Here is a 21,685-nt window from a genome sequence, read left to right as displayed (position 1 = left end):
TCTCGTGCGAGCGATTCTTCTCATAAGTTACTGAAGAAGCACCAGAGGCTGTTACCCAGGTATCGAGCAATGCAACTTGAGCATGTTATCCCAGGAACAACAACAGGTCAGAGCTACTCCCTGAAACTCAGTTTTATATCAGAGACGAGCCTACCACGGAAAGCTGAGAGAGTATAAGCTTATCACACCGAGTAACTAGTACCCATAAGTGTTTAAAGAAGACAAGTGAGTTAAACATTGGAAACAAAACTGCGTCAGGAGAAATGTGAATTTCTCGTGACGAAGATCTTAGTTATGAATTTTCGGTCATTTGTGTAGACGTCTTCAGTTAGGTTCCTTGTCCACCTCACTGGTGGGCAGGTTAATGGGGCTTAAAGCCTGTCAACTTAACTAGGGTCATTAAGGTAACACGTAATCTTATTCACCATATAAGAATTCTTTAATCCCTAAAATATGGATTAAATTACTCTCAGTGCATGAACATTTAGAGAAATAAATCTTTCAGTGAATATATCTCCCGTAAATTTTTGTTTAAATTACATCCTAGCATTAAATTTAATTATTAGCATAATGACCGTACAAAAGGTACGTGTCACAGAATGCTGAAACTCGCTTGTTCCGAGGAAGGCGACCACATCATGCATTCCCTTTAAAATTAGTCAGGATTATAAACTTGGGCTGGAATTTATCACGAAAAAACTGCCAAAGAAATTTCTGGAGCAAAATTCTTGGGCGGTATTATAGTGAAACCGCTGGTGGATAAAATTCAATTTTAGTGCCTAACTTTATTATTGGAGTTTTCAAAATGAAATTTCCAACAGAAGTTCCTTTCCATGTTTTATTTCAATATACAGGAGAGGGGGGAGAGATTTTCTCCAAGATTGGAGAAGTCTGGAGTCTGGTCAGGAGGTCACCTGGAACCATGGAATCATTTCTTCAACACGTGTTCATCTTCGGTCATTACCAATGGAAAAAAAATTTGTTTTTGTTTTTTTGGTGTAAAATGTTTTATGGAATTGTATTTGTTCACGCCAGTTAGTGAAGTTTGTAATTCATCTGGGGTTGAGTGTGCGCACCCCCCCTCCCCCCCCAAAAAAAATCTCAATCTCTCTCTCTCTCTCTCTCTCTCTCTCTCTCTCTCTCTCTCTCTCGCTCTCTCTCTCTCTCTCTCTCTCTTTCTCTGCTAGTGTTCATATACAGTTTTATTTGCTCTTATCCTTACATGTAGCGTCGCAAGTAATTTGCAAATCCAGGAGAGAGAGAGAGAGAGAGAGAGAGAGAGAGAGAGAGAGAGAGAGAGAGAGAGGAGCAGCGCAAATATGTAACCGAAATGGGGGAAAAAATACAAAATACTTATATGAAAAATCCGGGACAGGAACATAAAAGTATCTTGGCTTTGATATAGAGATATGAAAATAGAACCCAGAACGAAATAGTAAGGAGAGTGACGCTACTTTGCGACACTGAACTGTGTGTGTATTCTCTCTGTATAGTTACAGCCTCTGCATGGCAATACGGTTTGTAGTTAATGTTATCTTGGCTAACTTGTACGTGGAGTACCTGAAGGTTGAAGAGTCGCATCATTCCTAAACAATGTGGACGACGTGCTTCTCGCAGCGCCAAGGAGGTTCAGGTTCAGCGACCTCCAGTAGCAATTAAACACAGTTCAACCTTGCTACAAATTCACTCGTGAAGTGAATTAACGTACCACCAATTCTGCAAAGGATTAACTCCTTTGCAGAATTGGTGGTACATTTTCTTAAAATGTACCGGAGACTAATAAAAACATCATGCACTTTTTACTCAGGCCATGACCACAGGATATAAAATTATTCTTAATGTCCTACAGGGTAAGTAAAACTGAATACCTTAGTTAGGAGTGGGACTTCAGACACCGGGCCTTCTCTATAATACGCTTCTCATTTCATCAATGATCACAGACATGCTCTAGGGATCAACGACGCTCTCAGGTGTGACAGTTCGGGAAAGAGTTGTCATCCTCTCCAACAGTAAGGTCGCTGATGTTTCCAGTGGATGAATGAGACGCCTGTGCAGTACTTGACTATCTTTATTTTGGAAACAGTTCGCCAATACGTAGATTCTTCAGTCCAGTACAGGGATGAAGCCACTGGTTGGCGAAACGTTTCCACAATAAGGATAGCCAAGTCTTGCATAAGTGCCTCAATTATCAACTTGTCGGTTCTCTGACTCGTTTATCTACAACATTTCAAGTGTCCTTTTTAAGTGCTGTCTTAGAGTATACACTAACATTACCTTTAGACTTTACCAGCAACAAATCTAATCTTGTTGAAATCCTAGCAGGAGTTTATGCAATGTCATGCAGAGGATGCGAAAAATTATATGTGGGAGAAACTTCTAGACAAACACCTGTGTCATTAAATATTCTCGCCTGCCGTACCAACGTTAACAATGCTCGTTGTTCCTAAAAATTGCTTAGACTACTTGAGGTGGAACGAGGCCAGACTTATGAAGGAAGACTTTAACGACATTGTATAGAATCTGCTGTCATCTGCTGTGTACCTCCAATTTTCTATACTTTGCGTCAGACAAGGAATGTCACCGGAATATTTGGTTGTGAGTTGAGTGTTAACAGACTTTCATCTACCAACGTTGAGATTCTAGGTGTGCATAGTTTTTCTGTATAACTTATACCTCTCAATTTTGAAAGTCATTTTAATGCATGTTTCTGAACATCACCAGTTGTACGCGTGTTTATTAAAAATATGCTGACATACCAAAGCCGTATTTTCAAGCTTTGATTCAGCATGTGTGCGTAGACTTTTTTTCTTCTCACATTTAGCTCTAAACGCAGGAGAAGCGAAGGTGACATCTCTCAGAACTAAATCAACCTTCTCGTGTGAATGTGACCCATGAGTGTGACACAAAAGGTTTTGCACTCTGGCAGGAATGGTGTCTCCTTTTTATTTCCTCTCGGGATCATACAAGGTGGCATATAAATCTTTGTAGTTCAAAATTCATCCAGTTCATACTTGTATGTATTTTTCTTTGTGTTTTCCGTAATGGTTCTTATTTCTACATTTTCTTTTTATTTGCAGTTAAATATAACTGGTCTAAGACCTGGCTGCGATAATTTCCGGAATCATTAATATAACAATCTCTCTATCACTATGAAACAAATATCCTATGGTGTATGTTGCATATTTACAGAATATTTATGGTGATCTTATTACCGGCATGTGCTTGTTGTCTGTGTAGATTCTAGTGTCAATCTGTGATTTCTCACGATCGTGTTCCTCTCCAGTTTTGGTACGACTACAAGCTCAAGTGGGACCCTGAGGAGTACGGCGGCGTACTGATGCTGCACGTCCCCTCCGATCACATCTGGCGACCAGACATTGTTCTCTACAACAAGTGAGTGATATTCTTACTGTAACACGGGTCTTGGTGTAACACGGGTCTTGGTGTAACACGGGTCTTGGTGTAACACGGGTCTTGGTGTAACACGGGTCTTGGTGTAACACGGGTCTTGGTGTAACACGGGTCTTGGTGTAACACGGGTCTTGGTGTAACACGGGTCTTGGTGTAACACGGGTCTTGGTGTAACACGGGTCTTGGTGTAACACGGGTCTTGGTGTAACACGGGTCTTGGTGTAACACGGGTCTTGGTGTAACACGGGTCTTGGTGTAACACGGGTCTTGGTGTAACACGGGTCTTGGTGTAACACGGGTCTTGGTGTAACACGGGTCTTGGTGTAACACGGGTCTTGGTGTAACACGGGTCTTGGCGTAACACGGGTCTTGGCGTAACACGGGTCTTGGCGTAAGACGGATCTTGGCGTAAGACGGATCTTGGCGTAAGACGGATCTTGGTGTAAGACGGATCTTGGTGTAAGACGGATCTTGGTGTAAGACGGATCTTGGTGTAACACGGATCTTGGTGTAACACGGATCTTCGCGAAACACAGGTCTTGGTGTAACACGGATCTTGGGTCTTGCTGTATCACGAGTATTGTCATACCACGGGTGTTTGTGACAGGTATATCACTAGCGTTTAATATGACAGAGGTGACGAAGGTGTTGTAGAGTAAGTGTAGTGTTACAGGTGTTGCGCCCTGAGTGCATTTGTGTAGGGTGTCGAATCGATGCTGTTTTTGTTTTTCACTATGAAAGAAGGGAAGGTAGCAAAGTAATAGCAAAGACTGCGGAGTTTCTTAGGAAAAAAATAACTGTTTATACTTACCCTTTCCTTAGGTATGAGAAGTTCCTTTAAGGAAAAAGAGGGGAGAGTAAAAATTGGAGACTATTCTGTTTAGAATGTTGTCAAAATATTTTCGAAATGATCTGAGGTTAGCGTTACGAATACATATATAAAAGTAGTGAGGGTAGGGTGTGTAGGAGATAAATAGTAAACAGTAAAAGCAGCCCTTAGACACATTTTATTGTACACTTCTGGTATACGTTATCCACAAGATGAAGAATTAGACACATGTGCAACATCTGGGTATCTTTATTGTAGACGTTTCGCCATCCAGTGGCTTTATCAATATAAATTCAGTGACATAGTTCTACTGACTTACAATTATATCCTTGAATTTGTATTGATAAAGCCACTGGATGGCGAAACGTCTACAATAAAGATACCCAGATGTTGCACATGTGTCTAATTCTTGTGTGTGTGAGACTGTGTGTGTGTGAGACTGTGTGTGTGTGAGACTGTGTGTGTGTGAGACTGTGTGTGTGTGTGAGACTGTGTGTGTGTGTGAGACTGTGTGTGTGTGTGAGACTGTGTGTGTGTGTGAGACTGTGTGTGTGTGTGAGACTGTGTGTGTGTGTGAGACTGTGTGTGTGTGTGAGACTGTGTATGTGTGTGAGACTATGTGTGTGTGTGAGACTGTGTGTGTGTGTGTGTGAGACTGTGTGTGTGAGACTGTGTGTGAGAGACTGTGTGTGTGTGTGTGAGACTGTGTGTGTGTGTGAGACTGTGTGTGTGTGTGAGACTGTGTGTGTGTGTGTGTGTGACTGTGTGTGTGTGTGAGACTGGGTGTGTGTGTGAGACTGGGTGTGTGTGTGAGACTGGGTGTGTGTCAGACTGGGTGTGTGTCAGACTGTGTGTATTGTAGTGTCACAATACCTCGGTTGTTTAATATCTTTTGTCAACCGCAATGTAAGAAAAGAGACTTCTGGAGTATTACGGAGAAGTGTGGTCTCAAAAGATATGATTTTCTACTGACGAGACGATGAAAGTCAAGAGGAGAAAATGTCAGGGTAACGAGAGTAATTAAAAATTTCATGTACCGAAATAGTGGACATCAGTGTGGAAGGAGTATGACGTGAATTTAAATTTTTAGAAATTGATGTGTCGACAGATTTATGAACAACGAAGTAAATCACAGACGAGAGAAAAAATTATAAATGCTGAAGCGTCTGTGAAACAATAATCTATTTGGATGTTAGGCCCTGATAGTCGTTGAATGTCGCAACGAGGGAGAGGTTAGAGGCAGAGTTGGAGAACACCGTGTGGTATGAATATTGTGTAGCGGGTAAAGAGTAAAGAAGTGGAGGAGAGACGTGTGTAACAGAACACTTTCCTTGGAACAACGTTCAGCTCTGTGTAAACAACTGTTACACAGAAGATACAGAAATACACGTATGTACATGTATATCCTACTGAGAGGAGAGGTATAAGCAGCGATTCCTGTACAAGAATCTTCAGAGCCAACATTAAGCACTAATTCTGACACTTGAACCTTGGCCATACCATAGATACCAGAATCAATACCGTTGACGTAGTAGTAGTAGCAGTAGTAATGAGCATTTACTATGTGTTAGTGTCCACGAACTAGTGGTTTTAGGTAAATAATACTTCGACTAGCAGGGGCGAGAACACCTGATATTTTATGAAAGTTAAGACACATGTGCAACATCTGGTTATCTTTGTTGTAGACGTTTCGCCATCCAGTGGCTTTATCAATACAGATTCTAGGACATAATAGGAAGACAGTAGAACTATATACAAAAGATGAGGTAATCAGTCCCTCAACCTTGGAGTTAGTGTTCACAGCATCGTGGTGGAGGAGAATCTGGAGCAAAGGCAAGAAGACTGGCGTTTATATAGGCGTCAGTGGAAGGGACGGGCAGCAGAAGAGGGCAGTCACTGGTAGGCGGGATTCCCCAGTGGAAGTAGGTCCTTCCCAAAGAGATGGGTTAGTTGCAGCAGCCGAGGGACTGATTACCTCATCTTTTGTATATAGTTCTACTGTCTTCCTATTATGTCCTAGAATCTGTATTGATAAAGCCACTGGATGGCGAAACGTCTACAATAAAGATATCCAGATGTTGCACATGTGTCTTAACTTTCATATTGTCGGTATCTTATACCTTTCTTGCACACCTGATATTTTAGCACGCCTCCCGAGAAGCCCGCCAAAATTTCGAGACTCCTTTGACCACTGAGCTATCGGGGGTTCGATCCCCGGCTAGCCGTAGTATTTTATATAAAATTGGTCAGTTAGCACGAACTCCTTTAAAATTAAGCCCTTTCTAAAATTTTCTATTATATATTTAGACTTTTTTTTCATTTATGTTAATGTAAAAATTAATAATTTTGTACCAAAAGATCCTTAGAAAACTTACCTAACCTTATTATAACAAGGGCAATTTAATTTAGCCTAAATCAACTAAATATATTTTAAAGAAGTTTACAATAATTTAATAATAAACAAACACAATGAAATATATTTTTTTCGTTAGTTTCAGAATGATTTTTGCGATATTATTACATACACAAATTTTCGCTTGCCTTATTCAGCAAGATGAGCGTTGCTATTTAAGCACGAGAATAAATATATATATATATATATATATATATATATATATATATATATATATATATATATATATATATATATATATATATATATATATATTATATATATATATTATATATATAATTATACGTTCGAGTGAGTTAGATTTTTTATTTTTATTTATTTCATTCACTAATATGCCTCGCTAGGTCCAGGATTTAATCCCAAGTCAACTTTCCTGAGTCTACCAGAGATTCTAAAGGATGGGAAGCAAGATTACTCGGCTACGATACTCTCAGTGAGGCGGTAATAATGTTAGCCACGGCAGGTTGTGGTATAATATGTAGACCATCCTTAACACAAACATGTGGGTGCCGGGAGCCAGACATTCATGCGGGGTAACGAGAGAAAATTCTTGAGTTTACCCTGGCAGGATGGAACGTTTAGGCTTCAAAGCGGCGGTCGAAGTAACCAGGGGATGCTATTAAGGTTTTTATCTCAGGTGTATTGAAAACTTACATTAAGGATACTCACGTTAAAGTGAAAGCCTGTCTGTTTATGATTACTCTCTGATAGACCGCGCCGCCTCTCTCATTTTTTCTTCTCTCTCTCCTCTACCTTTCTCTCTCGTTTTTCTCCGCTTCGCTTTCTGTCTTGCTCCTGTTGCATTAAATTTTTATTGCTCTTGTGACTGGTTATGTACAGCAGTTAATATTCACTAATTCGTTATTGCAGAGGTTGAGTCACAGCTCCTGGCCTGTCTGTTAACTTGCAGCTTGCTGGGTTTACTCCCTGCCAGTTTCGTGGGTCCTATCGTACCTGTCTCCACTACTTCGTCCAGTTCATTTTGCTTTCTGACCTCCTTGAGGCTGAAGAAATGCTTCCTGACATTTTTGTGACTCACTTTTGTCCTTACCTGGAGTTTACCTGGAGAGAGTTTCGGGGGTCAACGCCCCCGCGGCCCGGTCTGTGACCAGGCCTCCTGGTGGATCAGCGCCTGATCAACCAGGCTGTTGCTGCTGGCTGCACGCAAACCAACGTACGAGCCACAGCCCGGCTGATCAGGAACTGACTTTAGGTGCTTGTCCAGTGCCAGCTTGAAGACTGCCAGGGGTCTGTTGGTAATCCCCCTTATGTGTGCTGGGAGGCAGTTGAACAGTCTCGGGCCCCTGACACTTATTGTATGGTCTCTTAACGTGCTAGTGACACCCCTGCTTTTCATTGGGGGGATGGTGCATCGTCTGCCAAGTCTTTTGCTTTCGTAGTGAGTGATTTTCGTGTGCAAGTTCGGTACTAGTCCCTCTAGGATTTTCCAGGTGTATATAATCATGTATCTCTCCCTCCTGCGTTCCAGGGAATACAGGTTTAGAAACCTCAAGCGCTCCCAGTAATTGAGGTGTTTTATCTCCGTTATGCGCGCCGTGAAAGTTCTCTGTACATTTTCTAGGTCGGCAATTTCACCTGCCTTGAAAGGTGCTGTTAGAGTGCAGCAATATTCCAGCCTAGATAGAACAAGTGACCTGAAGAGTGTCATCATGGGCTTGGCCTCCCTAGTTTTGAAGGTTCTCATTATCCATCCTGTCATTTTTCTAGCAGATGCGATTGATACAATGTTATGGTCCTTGAAGGTGAGATCCTCCGACATGATCACTCCCAGGTCTTTGACGTTGGTGTTTCGCTCTATTTTGTGGCCAGAATTTGTTTTGTACTCTGATGAAGATTTAATTTCCTCATGTTTACCATATCTGAGTAATTGAAATTTCTCATCGTTGAACTTCATATTGTTTTCTGCAGCCCACTGAAAGATTTGGTTGATGTCCGCCTGGAGCCTTGCAGTGTCTGCAATGGAAGACACTGTCATGCAGATTCGGGTGTCATCTGCAAAGGAAGACACGGTGCTGTGGCTGACATCCTTGTCCAACTGTGCACTCGTGTATCCGTTTCCCACTTAACTTCCAAGAGGTCTCATTGTGTGAAGATAAAGCCCACTAGTTCTGTAGTAAATGGTGCTTCGAAGCTTACTCTTGCAGCTGCCTTTCAAAGCAGCCTGCAAGTCAAGTTCTCCAACACCGTCTCCCTCAAAGACGCCTTCCTAGTCGCCTGCACCAATGATGAGGAGGCCGAAAAACTCTTCATTACTACTTCTATCAAGATACTCGACGATCGTAGCTTTGTCATCTCTAACTTTCCATACCTGAAAGCAAAACGTTCTGTTTTCGTGAAGCGACTTGACAGGATCGTCAGGGCTCTCTAACGAAGAACTCGGGTCATCCATCGAGGACGAGAGTGTCTGGGCCTCGGTGAACACCATCACCAAGATGCCCAACGCCGCCTCTATGATCAAGGTCACCTTTATGGACATCGCTATGGCTGTCCAAGCTCTATCTGACGGACTGGCCATCTTCTGTCATATACACCCAAACTACATCGAACCTGAACGCTTTAAATACATCTCTGCTGGAACTGCTACTCATACAATCATACTACCAAGGACTGCACCATCAAGGGCAGAAAGTTATGTTCTAATTGTGGTAATGAGGGACAGAATTTCCTGCACCACCACTACTGCTCCAACATGTCTTAACTGCAAGAGTAATCATCATACTCGTGCAGCTAAATGTCCAGTCAGAAAGGAAATCAGATACAAGAAAATTAAAATTCTGAAGAACACCTTATATGCCACCAGAACTAAACTGCAATCTGACACCCAGATTCTATACGCTACACGAGAGAGACCTTGGCCTAGCAACTCCCTCTCCCCAGTTCCTGACGGTGCTCCTTCAAAAGTGCCGTACTGCATGGTGTATACTCACCTCACTGATGTAGCAAATCCTGGTACTTTTAACACTACTATCAACGAACTCTTTCTCCTGAACAACATGCAGTCCTTCAGTTTCCCTGACTCCACACCTTCGGCCGACATTCTAAAGAATGCACCTGCAGACTTGTCTCCTTCCTCTGCCCAATCAACTGTTGCTGAACCATTCCCAACTGCTTCCATCGTCGACAACGAAAAATCTGTTGACTCAGCCACCCCCTACCACCTCTCTCAGCCAGTTGACAGTCCACCACCTCACCTCACCACTGCTCTTGACGACCCACAGTCACCTGCCAGTACCCATGTAGACTCGCCCATAGAATCCTCTTCCGAGAAAGAGGTAAACGATAGTGAAGACACCCACACCAGTATAACATGGCACATCCAAACCTTCTACGCACCTTCATCCAACAAAGATACTATGACTGAAATAGAACTATATAAATGGCTCTGTGCTGGGTCTGTTAAGTTTGCCTGTGAACCACATCACTTCACACTGACGCAAGTACTGGAGTTCGTTAAACCTCACAGTTACACATTTGGACACAGGACACAACTGTACCACCTCTCCAGAAGCACCTTCAAGAAATCTGTAAACGAATCTTCAACAAACTAACACCAAGTAACAAGCACATTCAACCAACACCATACATGTGAGCTGCCTTCTCATGCGACCAAGCCTGCTGCCCAGCTACTCAAGATCTCCAACGAACTCAACCTTGATGCTAGCACAGTCTGCTCCTTCTGTTTTCCATTCCGCCCTACGAGTGCTTAGCAGCTGGATTTAGCCCTGGTTCTCTCTACGACTGTAGATACTCCTCACCAACGCTATTCGCCTGTCCCGTCTTCCCAGCTTACCTCGTAGGGATCTTACCTAGACTCGTTTATTCGTTCGTTCACTTCACGAACGGTCTATCCCTAACCATCCTTTCAAGTCTTGGGTATTTTCTAGATCGTAATTATGTCTACCCTGGTTCTTCTGTCCTCTAATGTGGTCAAGTTCAGTTCCTTAATTCTCTACTTATAGGTTAATTCGCTTAAATCCAAGACAATTCTTGTCGCAAACCTCTGCAGTTTCTTTTGTTTTTTGACTGTTTTATCAGGTGGCGGGTTAAATTCTGGGGCTGCATACTGAAAAGTGGGCCATACATATGTCTGGCCCACTTTTCATTCACTGTGGAGATTACTGGTTAATTGTACGCCTCTGGTGATATGTTCGGTGTTGTGCTCACCCCAGTAGCCCAAGAGTGTTAGGCTTTTGAACGGATATAGTTAGATGGTGGAAATGTAAAAAATACGTCTCAGAAACAACATACTAGAATTTCAGAAAGACTAAAAATGTACAATATGGGATTATTTGTGTATACTAGAAGTTCCATGTCATCCCTCGCTAGCATCAACAGCCAGTTTGAACAAAAATATCCGATGCAATGGAAATTTTTAGAAGCTCAAGTTTGTTTTATCAAGAAATATTATTAAGCAAAAGTTGCCTAGATTAATGTTAGGCACCAACGTAGTTATCCACCACCAGCACCATCATCACTATCACCATTACTCTCATCTCCGTTATCATCAGATCTCTAGCTTTCATCATCATCATCATCATCATCAGCAGCAGCAGCAGCAGCAGCAGCAGCAGCAGCAGCAGCAGCAGCAGCAGCAGCAGCAGCAGCAGCATCATCATCATCATCATCATCATCATCATCATCATCATCATCATCATCATCATCATCATCATCATCATCATCATCATCATCATCATCATCATCATCATCATCATCATCATCATCATCATCATCATCATCATCATCATCATCATCATCATCATCATCATCATCATCATCATCATCATCATCATCATCATCATCATCATCATCATCATCATCATCATCATCATCATCATCATCATCATCATCATCATCATCATCATCATCCCCGAGAGTGTGAAGCTCTCGACCAAGGCATTAAAAATTCTCCAGTCTCAGGTCTTTCCTGTCCTCACTTTGAGAACTTCCTAAGTATGCGTGAATATTTAGTGAATCTTAGTGGCTTGTTAGTGTTGCTGCAGCTATTGGACATTTTTCAGTGAAGTTTAGTGGCGTGATACAGTGTTTGAATCTAGGAGACATTACCTGCACTTGGTAAACAAAGCTTGTCATGTTATTGATGGTACATAGTCACATATGGTACATAGACACATATGGTACATAGACACGTGTGTAACACTTAGGCATCTTCATTACTGAAACGTTTCGCCCGTGCAACACTCTGTAATCTAATACTGGCAAATATTAATACTGGAGACAACAGAAATAATTTTGAGGGAAGCAGTCTTTCAGCTTTAATAGCAGCAGCCTTGATAGGTGGTGGTCAGTCCCTCAGCCTTGATAGGTGGTGGTCAGTCCCTCAGCCTTGATAGGTGGTGGTCAGTCCCTCAGCCTTGATAGGTGTTGGTCAGTCCCTCAGCCTTGATAGGTGGTGGTCAGTCCCTCAGCCTTGATAGGTGGTGGTCAGTCCCTCAGCCTTGATAGGTGGTGGTCAGTCCCTCAGCCTTGATAGGTGGTGGTCAGTCCCTCAGCCTTGATAGGTGGTGGTCAGTCCCTCAGCCTTGATAGGTGGTGGTCAGTCCCTCAGCCTTGATAGGTGGTGGTCAGTCCCTCAGCCTTGATAGGTGGTGGTCAGTCCCTCAGCCTTGATAGGTGATGGTCAGTCCCTCAGCCTTGATAGGTAATGGTCAGTCCCTCAGCCATATACAGGTTGACAAAGAGAATCATACATTAAAACTGACTGAGGCCTTAATAAAGATTTTTTAAATTACTGACATAAGTCAGAGCGAACTTTTATTAAAAAAATACTTCAATGAACTCTCTTTCTACATCTGATTTACTAAGAGTTGGCCCACTGCCTGTCTGTCACCGTATAGGTCAGTGGGAGTGATTGTGTGAGAACGCTGGACTTACCATAGGTTGGACCTACTGCAATACTTTTATTCTTTTATTCACATCATGGCTGTCTACCAGATGTTAAGCTGACAGAATGGCAGTGGAAAACCTAGAGTAAGAATGAACCGAATAAGCAACTAATCACACGTTAACCAGGAAGTGTTGGCACAACAATGCTCCTGGCGATGCTGTGTCACTCCCGCCAGGCTCTGTTCTGTTTATGTTAGTTTTGATTTCTCGGTTATATATAAGCAATTATATGTTGACTTTTTAAAAATAGTTTAACCTGAAATGTCAAATGATTAAATTTTGGGGCTTAAATGGAAGGAAAATAGAAGAAAGAGAGTGCTAGCAAGTTTATCCTATGTAGAGGCTCGCTTAACGACGTGTGCGTGATTACCTGTTTGTAGCTACAGCAGCAGAGTTGTGCTCCTGGTGTCTCGCCTTCATTATTCTCTCTCTATACTTTTCAAATTTCCAATGGTTGCAGCACTTGCTGCTACTTCCTTTAATGCATTCCACTGGTCAACCACGCTTTAATGCATTCCACTGGTCAGCCACACTTTAATGCATTCCACTGGTCAACCACGCTTTAATGCATTCCACTGGTCAACCACACTTTAATACATTCCACTGGTCAACCACACTTTAATACATTCCACTGGTCAGCCACACTTTAATGCATTCCACTGGTCAACCACACTTTAATACATTCCACTGGTCAGCCACACTTTAATACATTCCACTGGTCAACCACACTTTAATACATTCCACTGGTCAACCACAATTTAATGCATTCCACTGGTCACTTTAATACATTCCACTGGTCAACCACACTTTAATACATTCCACTGGTCAACCACACTTTAATACATTCCACTGGTCAACCACACTTTAATACATTCCACTGGTCAACCACACTTTAATACATTCCACTGGTCAACCACACTTTAATACATTCCCACTGGTCAACCACACTTTAATACATTCCACTGGTCAGCCACACTTTAATACATTCCACTGGTCAACCACACTTTAATACATTCCACTGGTCAACCACACTTTAATACATTCCACTGGTCAACCACACTTTAATACATTCCACTGGTCAACCACACTTTAATACATTCCACTGGTCAACCACACTTTAATACATTCCACTGGTCAGCCACACTTTAATACATTCCACTGGTCAGCCACACTTTAATACATTCCACTGGTCAACCACACTTTAATACATTCCACTGGTCAACCACACTTTAATACATTCCACTGGTCAACCACAATTTAATGCATTCCACTGGTCACTTTAATACATTCCACTGGTCAACCACACTTTAATACATTCCACTGGTCAACCACACTTTAATACATTCCACTGGTCAGTTACTCGAAGAAGATTTTTTTACTGCATTTTTCCACTTCTCTCTCTCATTATTTACAACTCTTTCCTCTTCTTGTCCCTCTTGTTGGTGCTAATAAATCTTCACCTCTTTCAAGTTCTTTCATGACCTTATATGTTGTTATGTCTCCTCTTATCCCGCTACCATGTAATCTGGACAACTTGAATGTTCTCACACTTTCATTATAATTCACATTGATCAACCCTGGCAGCCATTTTCTTCCTCTTTCAACATTTTGTGACTTACCTGTGTGAACTTTTTCAGCTGTGGGCCACACAACTGCTGCATATTCTAGTTCTGTCTTAATATAACTTATAAACAACTTCCTTAGCATTTTGTCATATATAATAATATTGAAAGCTGTTTGTGTATGATACGAGTTTCTCACAATTTCATTTATGGGATCTTCCAGTGATTTTTTTTTCTGATAACTTTTAAACTCCTTTTTCCAACTGATACTTTCAATATTTTTTTCACTATAATCATGTGACTTTATTTCACAATCTACTATTTCCATTACGTGGTGTTTGTCAACGTTAAATTCCATCATCCATTTACCACTCCATGTGTTTAATGTAGCCAGATCCTCTTGTAAATATTTAATAATTTTTATTATTTTGCAAAATATTTTCGCATCTGTGAACATATTCACATAATTATTATTCATTTTTGACTAGCACAATCTCTAGCAGCTAATTGTTTAGTTAATACCACCTGGTGTGCAATTTGTCATTTGTCGAGTGAATTTTGCCAAACTATCTTTAATCAGAGATTTATATTCTTCCAGACTTTTCATCTTTAAACTTTTGTTGTGTCTGTTTTGTGTTCTACTAAACGTTTAGTTTCATTTTCATTATTCTTGTAGAGAACCCGTCTGTTCCCTCTCCTTCATTACCTCAGCTGCTCATGTAATGTCTTCTGCATTTGTTGTAAGGCCTTTAAATCTTTTATTTCATTTTGTGAAGTTGCATTTTACTTATTTATCCATTAATCCTTCTGGCCTTACCTGATTATGTTCAAGTATAGTTATTCTGTCCATTCATCCAGTGGCTATATTGTCCTCAGGTGTATAAACATAGCTGTGTTTACATCGTCTCTGTTGTCTATCATATTGTTTGTAAACAAACGCACTTCTACACTTTAATGATACTTTATTTCTCATTAGTATAATAAATCGTTATTACATAAAATGTTTCGTATCAGTAATTTCCTTCGATTTTTGTAGACACCCCCCGTGACTAAAACAGTGATATCTACATTATACAATAGGCACAGTTCTTTCTTTTCTCTCAGGATTGGTTGGCTGACGTGTTTTGTGTGTGTGTCTGTGTGTGTGTGTGTGTGTGTGTGTGTGTGTGTGTGTGTGTGTGTGTGTGTGTGTGTGTGTGTGTGAGTGAGTGAAGACAGTGTACCCGAAGCAATCAGTGAAGGAAGATTGAGTGGGGAAATATGATACATTCCATCGCGGAATGACGGAGTGCCTCGGAATTGAGATTGTGGTGAGACAGAGGTCCATTACCTTTCTACGTTTCGTAATATCTCCGCTGATGGAGCAGTGGCTGAGGTCACACTGGTCTCGCAGGAAAGAAACTCAAAACTGGTGGGATGAGGATAAAGACGAGACGTGACACAGTCAATGTGAAAAATATAGTGAGGAGAAAACACACACACAGGTTGCAGAAACGTGAATTTATTGGGGCAATGTTGCACTCTGTTCTGATTCTTGATAAAGCTCCACTGCACCATGCTGAGAGTATGTTACATTGTATTCGGCGTATGTCACATACGCCCATATTAAGCACGTTCTCCCCACCAACTAACTGGATGCTAAGGGTATGATAAATTAGATACATGTGCAACACTTGGGAATCTTTATTGAAGAAACGTTTCGCCACACAGTGGCTTCATCAGTCCATACAAAGGAGAATCGTGAAGAACAGGAGGAGTTTTAGGTAATCAGTCCCTGAGCCTTGAGTCGATGTAATCAGTCCATCAATCTTCACCATTCCCCTTTGTATGGACTGACGAAGCCAGTGTGTGGCCAAACTTTCCCTCAATTAAAGATACCCAAGTGTTGCACATGTGTCTAATTTATCAACTTGTCGGTTCTCTCAACCATTTATCTATATTGCTAAGAGTGTAATGAGTAGGGGCCCCTCGTTATGCTAGCACCTTGGTTCAACCAGCCAATGACACGGACACTCGCTAAAGTTGTGAAGCAATGTGGGACGCTAGTAAGTCAACATTGGCAGACTTACCCCCAGGTCTGGTAGAAGGCGGTTCTTACCGTGTCTCTTGTTTGCAAAAATCCCATACTGTACATATCCTTTGTAAATATTGTACATAATATTGATTGCTGTTATTCATTTTTAAGTTGGGTATCGTGTTACAGCCAGGAGTGCAGGCCACTAGACAACACCTGTGATCGTAATACGTACACAAAATTAAGGGTCGCAACAAAAGCTGCAGTCTGTCTGCTTTTGTTTACTAGTGGCCATATTTGTTTGTATCCGAGAAGTATATAACTAGAGACATAGCGTAATAGAAATAGATTTTGAAACTATATATAAGTCTTCCGATTCGTGTGCATGGAATGACCTGGCAAGTCAGCCAGATTGTTGTGGAATGACCTGGCAAGTCAGCCAGATTGTTGTGGAATGACCTGGCAAGTCAGCCAGATTGTTGTGGAATGACCTGGCAAGTCAGCCAGATTGTTGTGGAATGACCTGGCAAGTCAGCCAGATTGTTGTGGAATGACCTGGCAAGTCAGCCAGGCTCTTGCGGAATGACCTGGCAAGTCAGCCAGGCTCTTGCGGAATGACCTTGCAAGTCAGCCAGGCTCTTGTGGAATGACCTGGCAAGTCAGCCAGGCTCTTGTGGAATGACCTGGCAAGTCAGCCAGGCTCTTGTGGAATGACCTGGCAAGTCAGCCAGGCTCTTGTGGAATGACCTGGCAAGTCAGCCAGACTCTTGTGGAATGACCTGGCAAGTCAGCCAGGCTCTTGCGGAATGACCTGGCAAGTCAGCCAGGCTCTTGCGGAATGACCTGGCAAGTCAGCCAGGCTCTTGCGGAATGACCTGGCAAGTCAGCCAGGCTCTTGCGGAATGACCTGGCAAGTCAGCCAGGCTCTTGCGGAATGACTTGGCAAGTCAGCCAGACTTGCGGAATGACCTGGCAGGTCAGCCAGGCTCTTGTGGAATGACCTGGCAAGTCAGCCAGGCTCTTGTGGAATGACCTGGCAAGTCAGCAGGTATATCCCTGAAAAAAAAAAAACTTCCGTGAACTTCAACTTTATTACTGAATCTAATAAAGGCGAGATATTTTATTGTTGAATCTAGGAAGACTGATCGGCCGGGAGAAATAATGAATCATGATAAACAAGAGGATAAAGAGGACGACGAAGTTTGATAATAAAGAAAGAGGGTAAAACAAACAGAAGAAACAGATATACAAGATATAGTGGGTTTGATTGCACCTGATTGTCTGCGCTTGAGAGAACCTAGTATTTGCACCTGATTGTCTGCTCTTGTGAGAGCCTAGTATTTGCACCTGATTGTCTGCTCTTGTGAGAGCCTAGTATTTGCACCTGATTGTCTGCTCTTCTGAGAACCTAGTATTTGCACCTGATTGTCTGCTCTTGTGAAAACCTAGTATTTGCACCTGATTGCTCTTGTGAGAACCTAGTATTTGCACCTGATTGTCTGCTCTTGTGAGTAACTAGTATTTGCACCTGACTGTCCGCTCTTGTGTGGTCTTAATGATCTTGTTTGCACCTGAATGTATTTGAGTTTCTAACAACAATTCTGGTTAATATCAACGGATAACACATGATAAGGATAACCCCGGGTAATATTAGATAACAAATAATGACACCGGATAACACCACCGCTAGGTAACACCGGATAGTATCCCTTATAATGCCACTGGATAATACCAGAACTGGATAATATCAGGTAATAGGAACAGATACTGTAAACATCGGATAATAACACCAGCAATGGATAATACCAGCATTTCTCCCCCTCAAGTGGTGTAGTGGATGGTCTTCAAACCCCCATTAACCAGCTAACACCAGCAGTAGCAGCTGTTCGTATCAGCTGGGGGAGATTTTACCAGCTGTTGAAATTAATGGAATTATTATATGGCTAGCCAAGTCAAGATCACTGACCCTCACTTCCAAGCTCACACAAGATAACTTTATACAGACAAGATAACTTTATACAGACAAGATAACTTTATACAGACAAGATAACTTTATACAGACAAGATAACTTTATACAGACAAGATAACTTTATACAGACAAGATAACTTTATACAGACAAGATAACTTTATACAGACAAGATAACTTTATACAGACAAGATAACTTTATACAGACAAGATAACTTTATACAGACAAGATAACTTTATACAGACAAGATAACTTTATACAGACAAGATAACTTTATACAGACAAGATAACTTTTATACAGACAAGATAACTTTTATACAGACAAGATAACTTTATACAGACAAGATAACTTTATACAGACAAGATAACTTTATACAGACAAGATAACTTTATACAGACAAGATAACTTTATACAGACAAGATAACTTTTATACAGACAAGATAACTTTATACATACAAGATAACTTTATACAGACAAGATAACTTTATACAGACAAGATAACTTTATACAGACAAGATAACTTTATACAGACAAGATAACTTTATACAGACAAGATAACTTTATACAGACAAGATAACTTTATACAGACAAGATAACTTTTATACAGACAAGATAACTTTATACATACAAGATAACTTTATACAGACAAGATAACTTTATACAGACAAGATAACTTTATACATACAAGATAACTTTATACAGACAAGATAACTTTATACAGACAAGATAACTTTATACAGACAAGATAACTTTATACAGACAAGATAACTTTATACAGACAAGATAACTTTATACAGACAAGATAACTTTATACAGACAAGATAACTTTTATACATATTAATTTTTGTATATTATATACCTGACTCGCAACGAGACGACAGGATTTGTATATCTTATTTTTCGCTTGAAAAAATTCGCAAATGTGATATTTGAGTCCTTGTGTATGTTTAGTGTGATGGAGTTTGTTGTGTATGTTTAGTGTGATGGAGTTTGTTGTGTATGTTTAGTGTGATGGAGTTTGTTGTGTATGTTTAGTGTGATGGAGTTTGTTGTGTATGTTTAGTGTGATGGAGTTGTGTATGTTTAGTGTGATGGAGTTTGTTGTGTATGTTTAGTGTGATGGAGTTTGTTGTGTATGTTTAGTGTGATGGAGTTTGTTGTGTATGTTTAGTGTGATGGAGTTTGTTGCGTATGTTTAGTGTGATGGAGTTTGTTGCGTATGTTTAGTGTGATGGAGTTTGTTGTGTATGTTTAGTGTGATGGAGTTTGTTGTGTATGTTTAGTGTGATGGAGTTTGTTGTGTATGTTTAGTGTGATGGAGTTTGTTGTGTATGTTTAGTGTGATGGAGTTTGTTGTGTATGTTTAGTGTGATGGAGTTTGTTGTGTATGTTTAGTGTGATGGAGTTTGATGCGTAGTGTGATGGAGTTTGTGCGTATGTATGTTTAGTGTGAGTGTGATGGAGTTTGTTGCGTATGTTTGCGTATGTTTATTGTGATGGAGTTTGTTGTGTATGTTTAGTGTGATGGAGTTTGTTGTGTATGTTTAGTGTGATGGAGTTTGTTGTGTATGTTTAGTGTGATGGAGTTTGTTGCGTATGTTTAGTGTGATGGAGTTTGTTGCGTATGTTTAGTGTGATGGAGTTTGTTGCCGTAAAATGGAGTTTGTTGCGTATATTTAGTGTGATGGAGTTTGTTGTGTATGTTTAGTGTGATGGAGTTTGTTGTGTATGTTTAGTGTGATGGAGTTTGTTGTGTATGTTTAGTGTGATGGAGTTTGTGTATGTTTATTGTGATGGAGTTTGTTGTGTATGTTTAGTGTGATGGAGTTTGTTGTGTATGTTTAGTGTGATGGAGTTTGTTGTGTATGTTTAGTGTGATGGAGTTTGTTGTGTATGTTTAGTGTGATGGAGTTTGTTGCGTATGTTTAGTGTGATGGAGTTTGTTGCGTATATTTAGTGTGATGGAGTTTGTTGCGTATATTTAGTGTGATGGAGTTTGTTGCGTATATTTAGTGTGATGGAGTTTGTTGTGTATGTCTGTCAAGCCGAAAACGGCTTGACAAAGCTCCTGGAGAGCGAAACGTTGCCACAATAAAATGTCACCTTAGTTGCATCTGTGTCCTTTTTACCTAACAAGATTGCATTATAATTCTGAGTCGAGCTGTAGCTCCTGTCCCTCTTGAGGGTTTGGAGGTCCAATTTAATATTAAGCCTCGTGGGTGCATTGTGGGGCCGAGGTTATATTATACTGAGGACACCTTCTCTTTGATCACGAGGCGATCCGTGTCCAGCCTCTGGCTTCTCACTCTCCTCCGTATTTATTCAAGTAATTCTTTAACCTCGTTATGAACTTTCCTCACCAGTCTCCATTCTCATTTTCCTTTGATCTTTCTCTTGTTTATTTGGTTCTACCTATTTTTTTCATTCACATGAAGAATAAATCTCTCCTCCCATTTCTTACTGTTCCCTCTAATCACTTCTCTGATTAACATCCCTCGCTCTTCCTTCCAGTGCCGATGGGAACTTCGAAGTGACTCTGTCTACCAAGGCTACACTGCACTTTGACGGGTTGGTGGAGTGGAAACCTCCAGCCATTTACAAGTCATCATGTGAGATCGATGTAGAGTTTTTTCCCTTCGATGAGCAGACGTGCGTCATGAAGTTTGGCTCCTGGACGTACGATGGCTTCCAGGTAAGTAGTTCCTTGTTCTTGGACGTAACTCTATTTTTTCTTCTTCCCCTGATGCACGATGGTATGTGGAAAGGAGCTCGTGTTCCTGGACGCGAGCTTTATAGACGGATTTTACAAATATTTATGGATATATGAAGACTTTATGGTCAGCTTTTCCATTGTCCTTAGACATGATAGTCCAAATGCTTCCATTACATCTAGCAACATGATACTCGCCTTTACATTCTTCGTCGTATTCTCCTGAAATTACGAAGGCTTCCAGGCAGGTGCTTTTATTGTTCCGAGACTTACATCTATTTTTTTTTTTTTTGGCAAATGTTTCCTTTGTTCATGGGAGTATGACCGTTTCAAGATTGTTTTCATTGCTTTGAGTGGATGTTGTCTTTCAGATGAATATTTCTATTTTCTCTCTCTTACGTATAACGTCTTCAGTGTTTTCTTTTATTCTGGAGGTATGAGAGCCTTTAGGTTGGCGTTACGGCCCTCGCAGCCAAACTTTACCCAACTGCATCTTTCCAATATTTTTGAACTTGCGGGAGTTAACGAAAAGATAAAATGTTGCATAATGTGTTTCTCAAGAATTTTTTTTTTTTTTTTTTTGAAGGTAGTGCGATAACAGGTCCGTTTAAGTTCGCGAAAGTGACTTTTGATGGTTCTCACGTGTTTATTGGTTGTTCTTAAGCATTTGGTAGTTCACTAGACTATTATCCTCTCGACTATTCATGGCTGCTGCATTTTATTTAACTGAGCTCATAAGGCAATATTTAATTCAGTGATGCTGAGGTTATTGCCTTGCAGGTGCTGGAGTCTCTTTCCAGGTACTGTGGGAGGTAAGCATATTTTGAGGTTAGTCTTCGATGACGTTACTA

General features: G+C 40.9%; 1 protein-coding gene across 3 annotated transcripts in view; it reads left to right on the top strand.

The window, feature by feature from the left end:
• The window catches only part of LOC128692869 (acetylcholine receptor subunit alpha-like), a 440,278-nt gene that overhangs the window by 360,350 nt on the left and 58,243 nt on the right, over nucleotides 1-21,685 (top strand). For all 3 annotated transcript variants that reach the window (XM_070092139.1, XM_070092138.1, XM_070092140.1), the window contains 2 exons: nucleotides 3,284-3,393; nucleotides 20,636-20,816. In XM_070092139.1, coding sequence (XP_069948240.1) covers nucleotides 3,284-3,393; nucleotides 20,636-20,816 — 291 coding nt within the window. The remainder of the gene's footprint in view (nucleotides 1-3,283; nucleotides 3,394-20,635; nucleotides 20,817-21,685) is intronic.

This window comes from Cherax quadricarinatus, chromosome 38 (assembly GCF_038502225.1).
Source record: "Cherax quadricarinatus isolate ZL_2023a chromosome 38, ASM3850222v1, whole genome shotgun sequence".
NCBI classification, from domain to species: domain Eukaryota; kingdom Metazoa; phylum Arthropoda; class Malacostraca; order Decapoda; family Parastacidae; genus Cherax; species Cherax quadricarinatus.
Note: the sequence above shows the minus strand (reverse complement) of the source record. Positions and strands in the feature narration are given on the sequence as shown.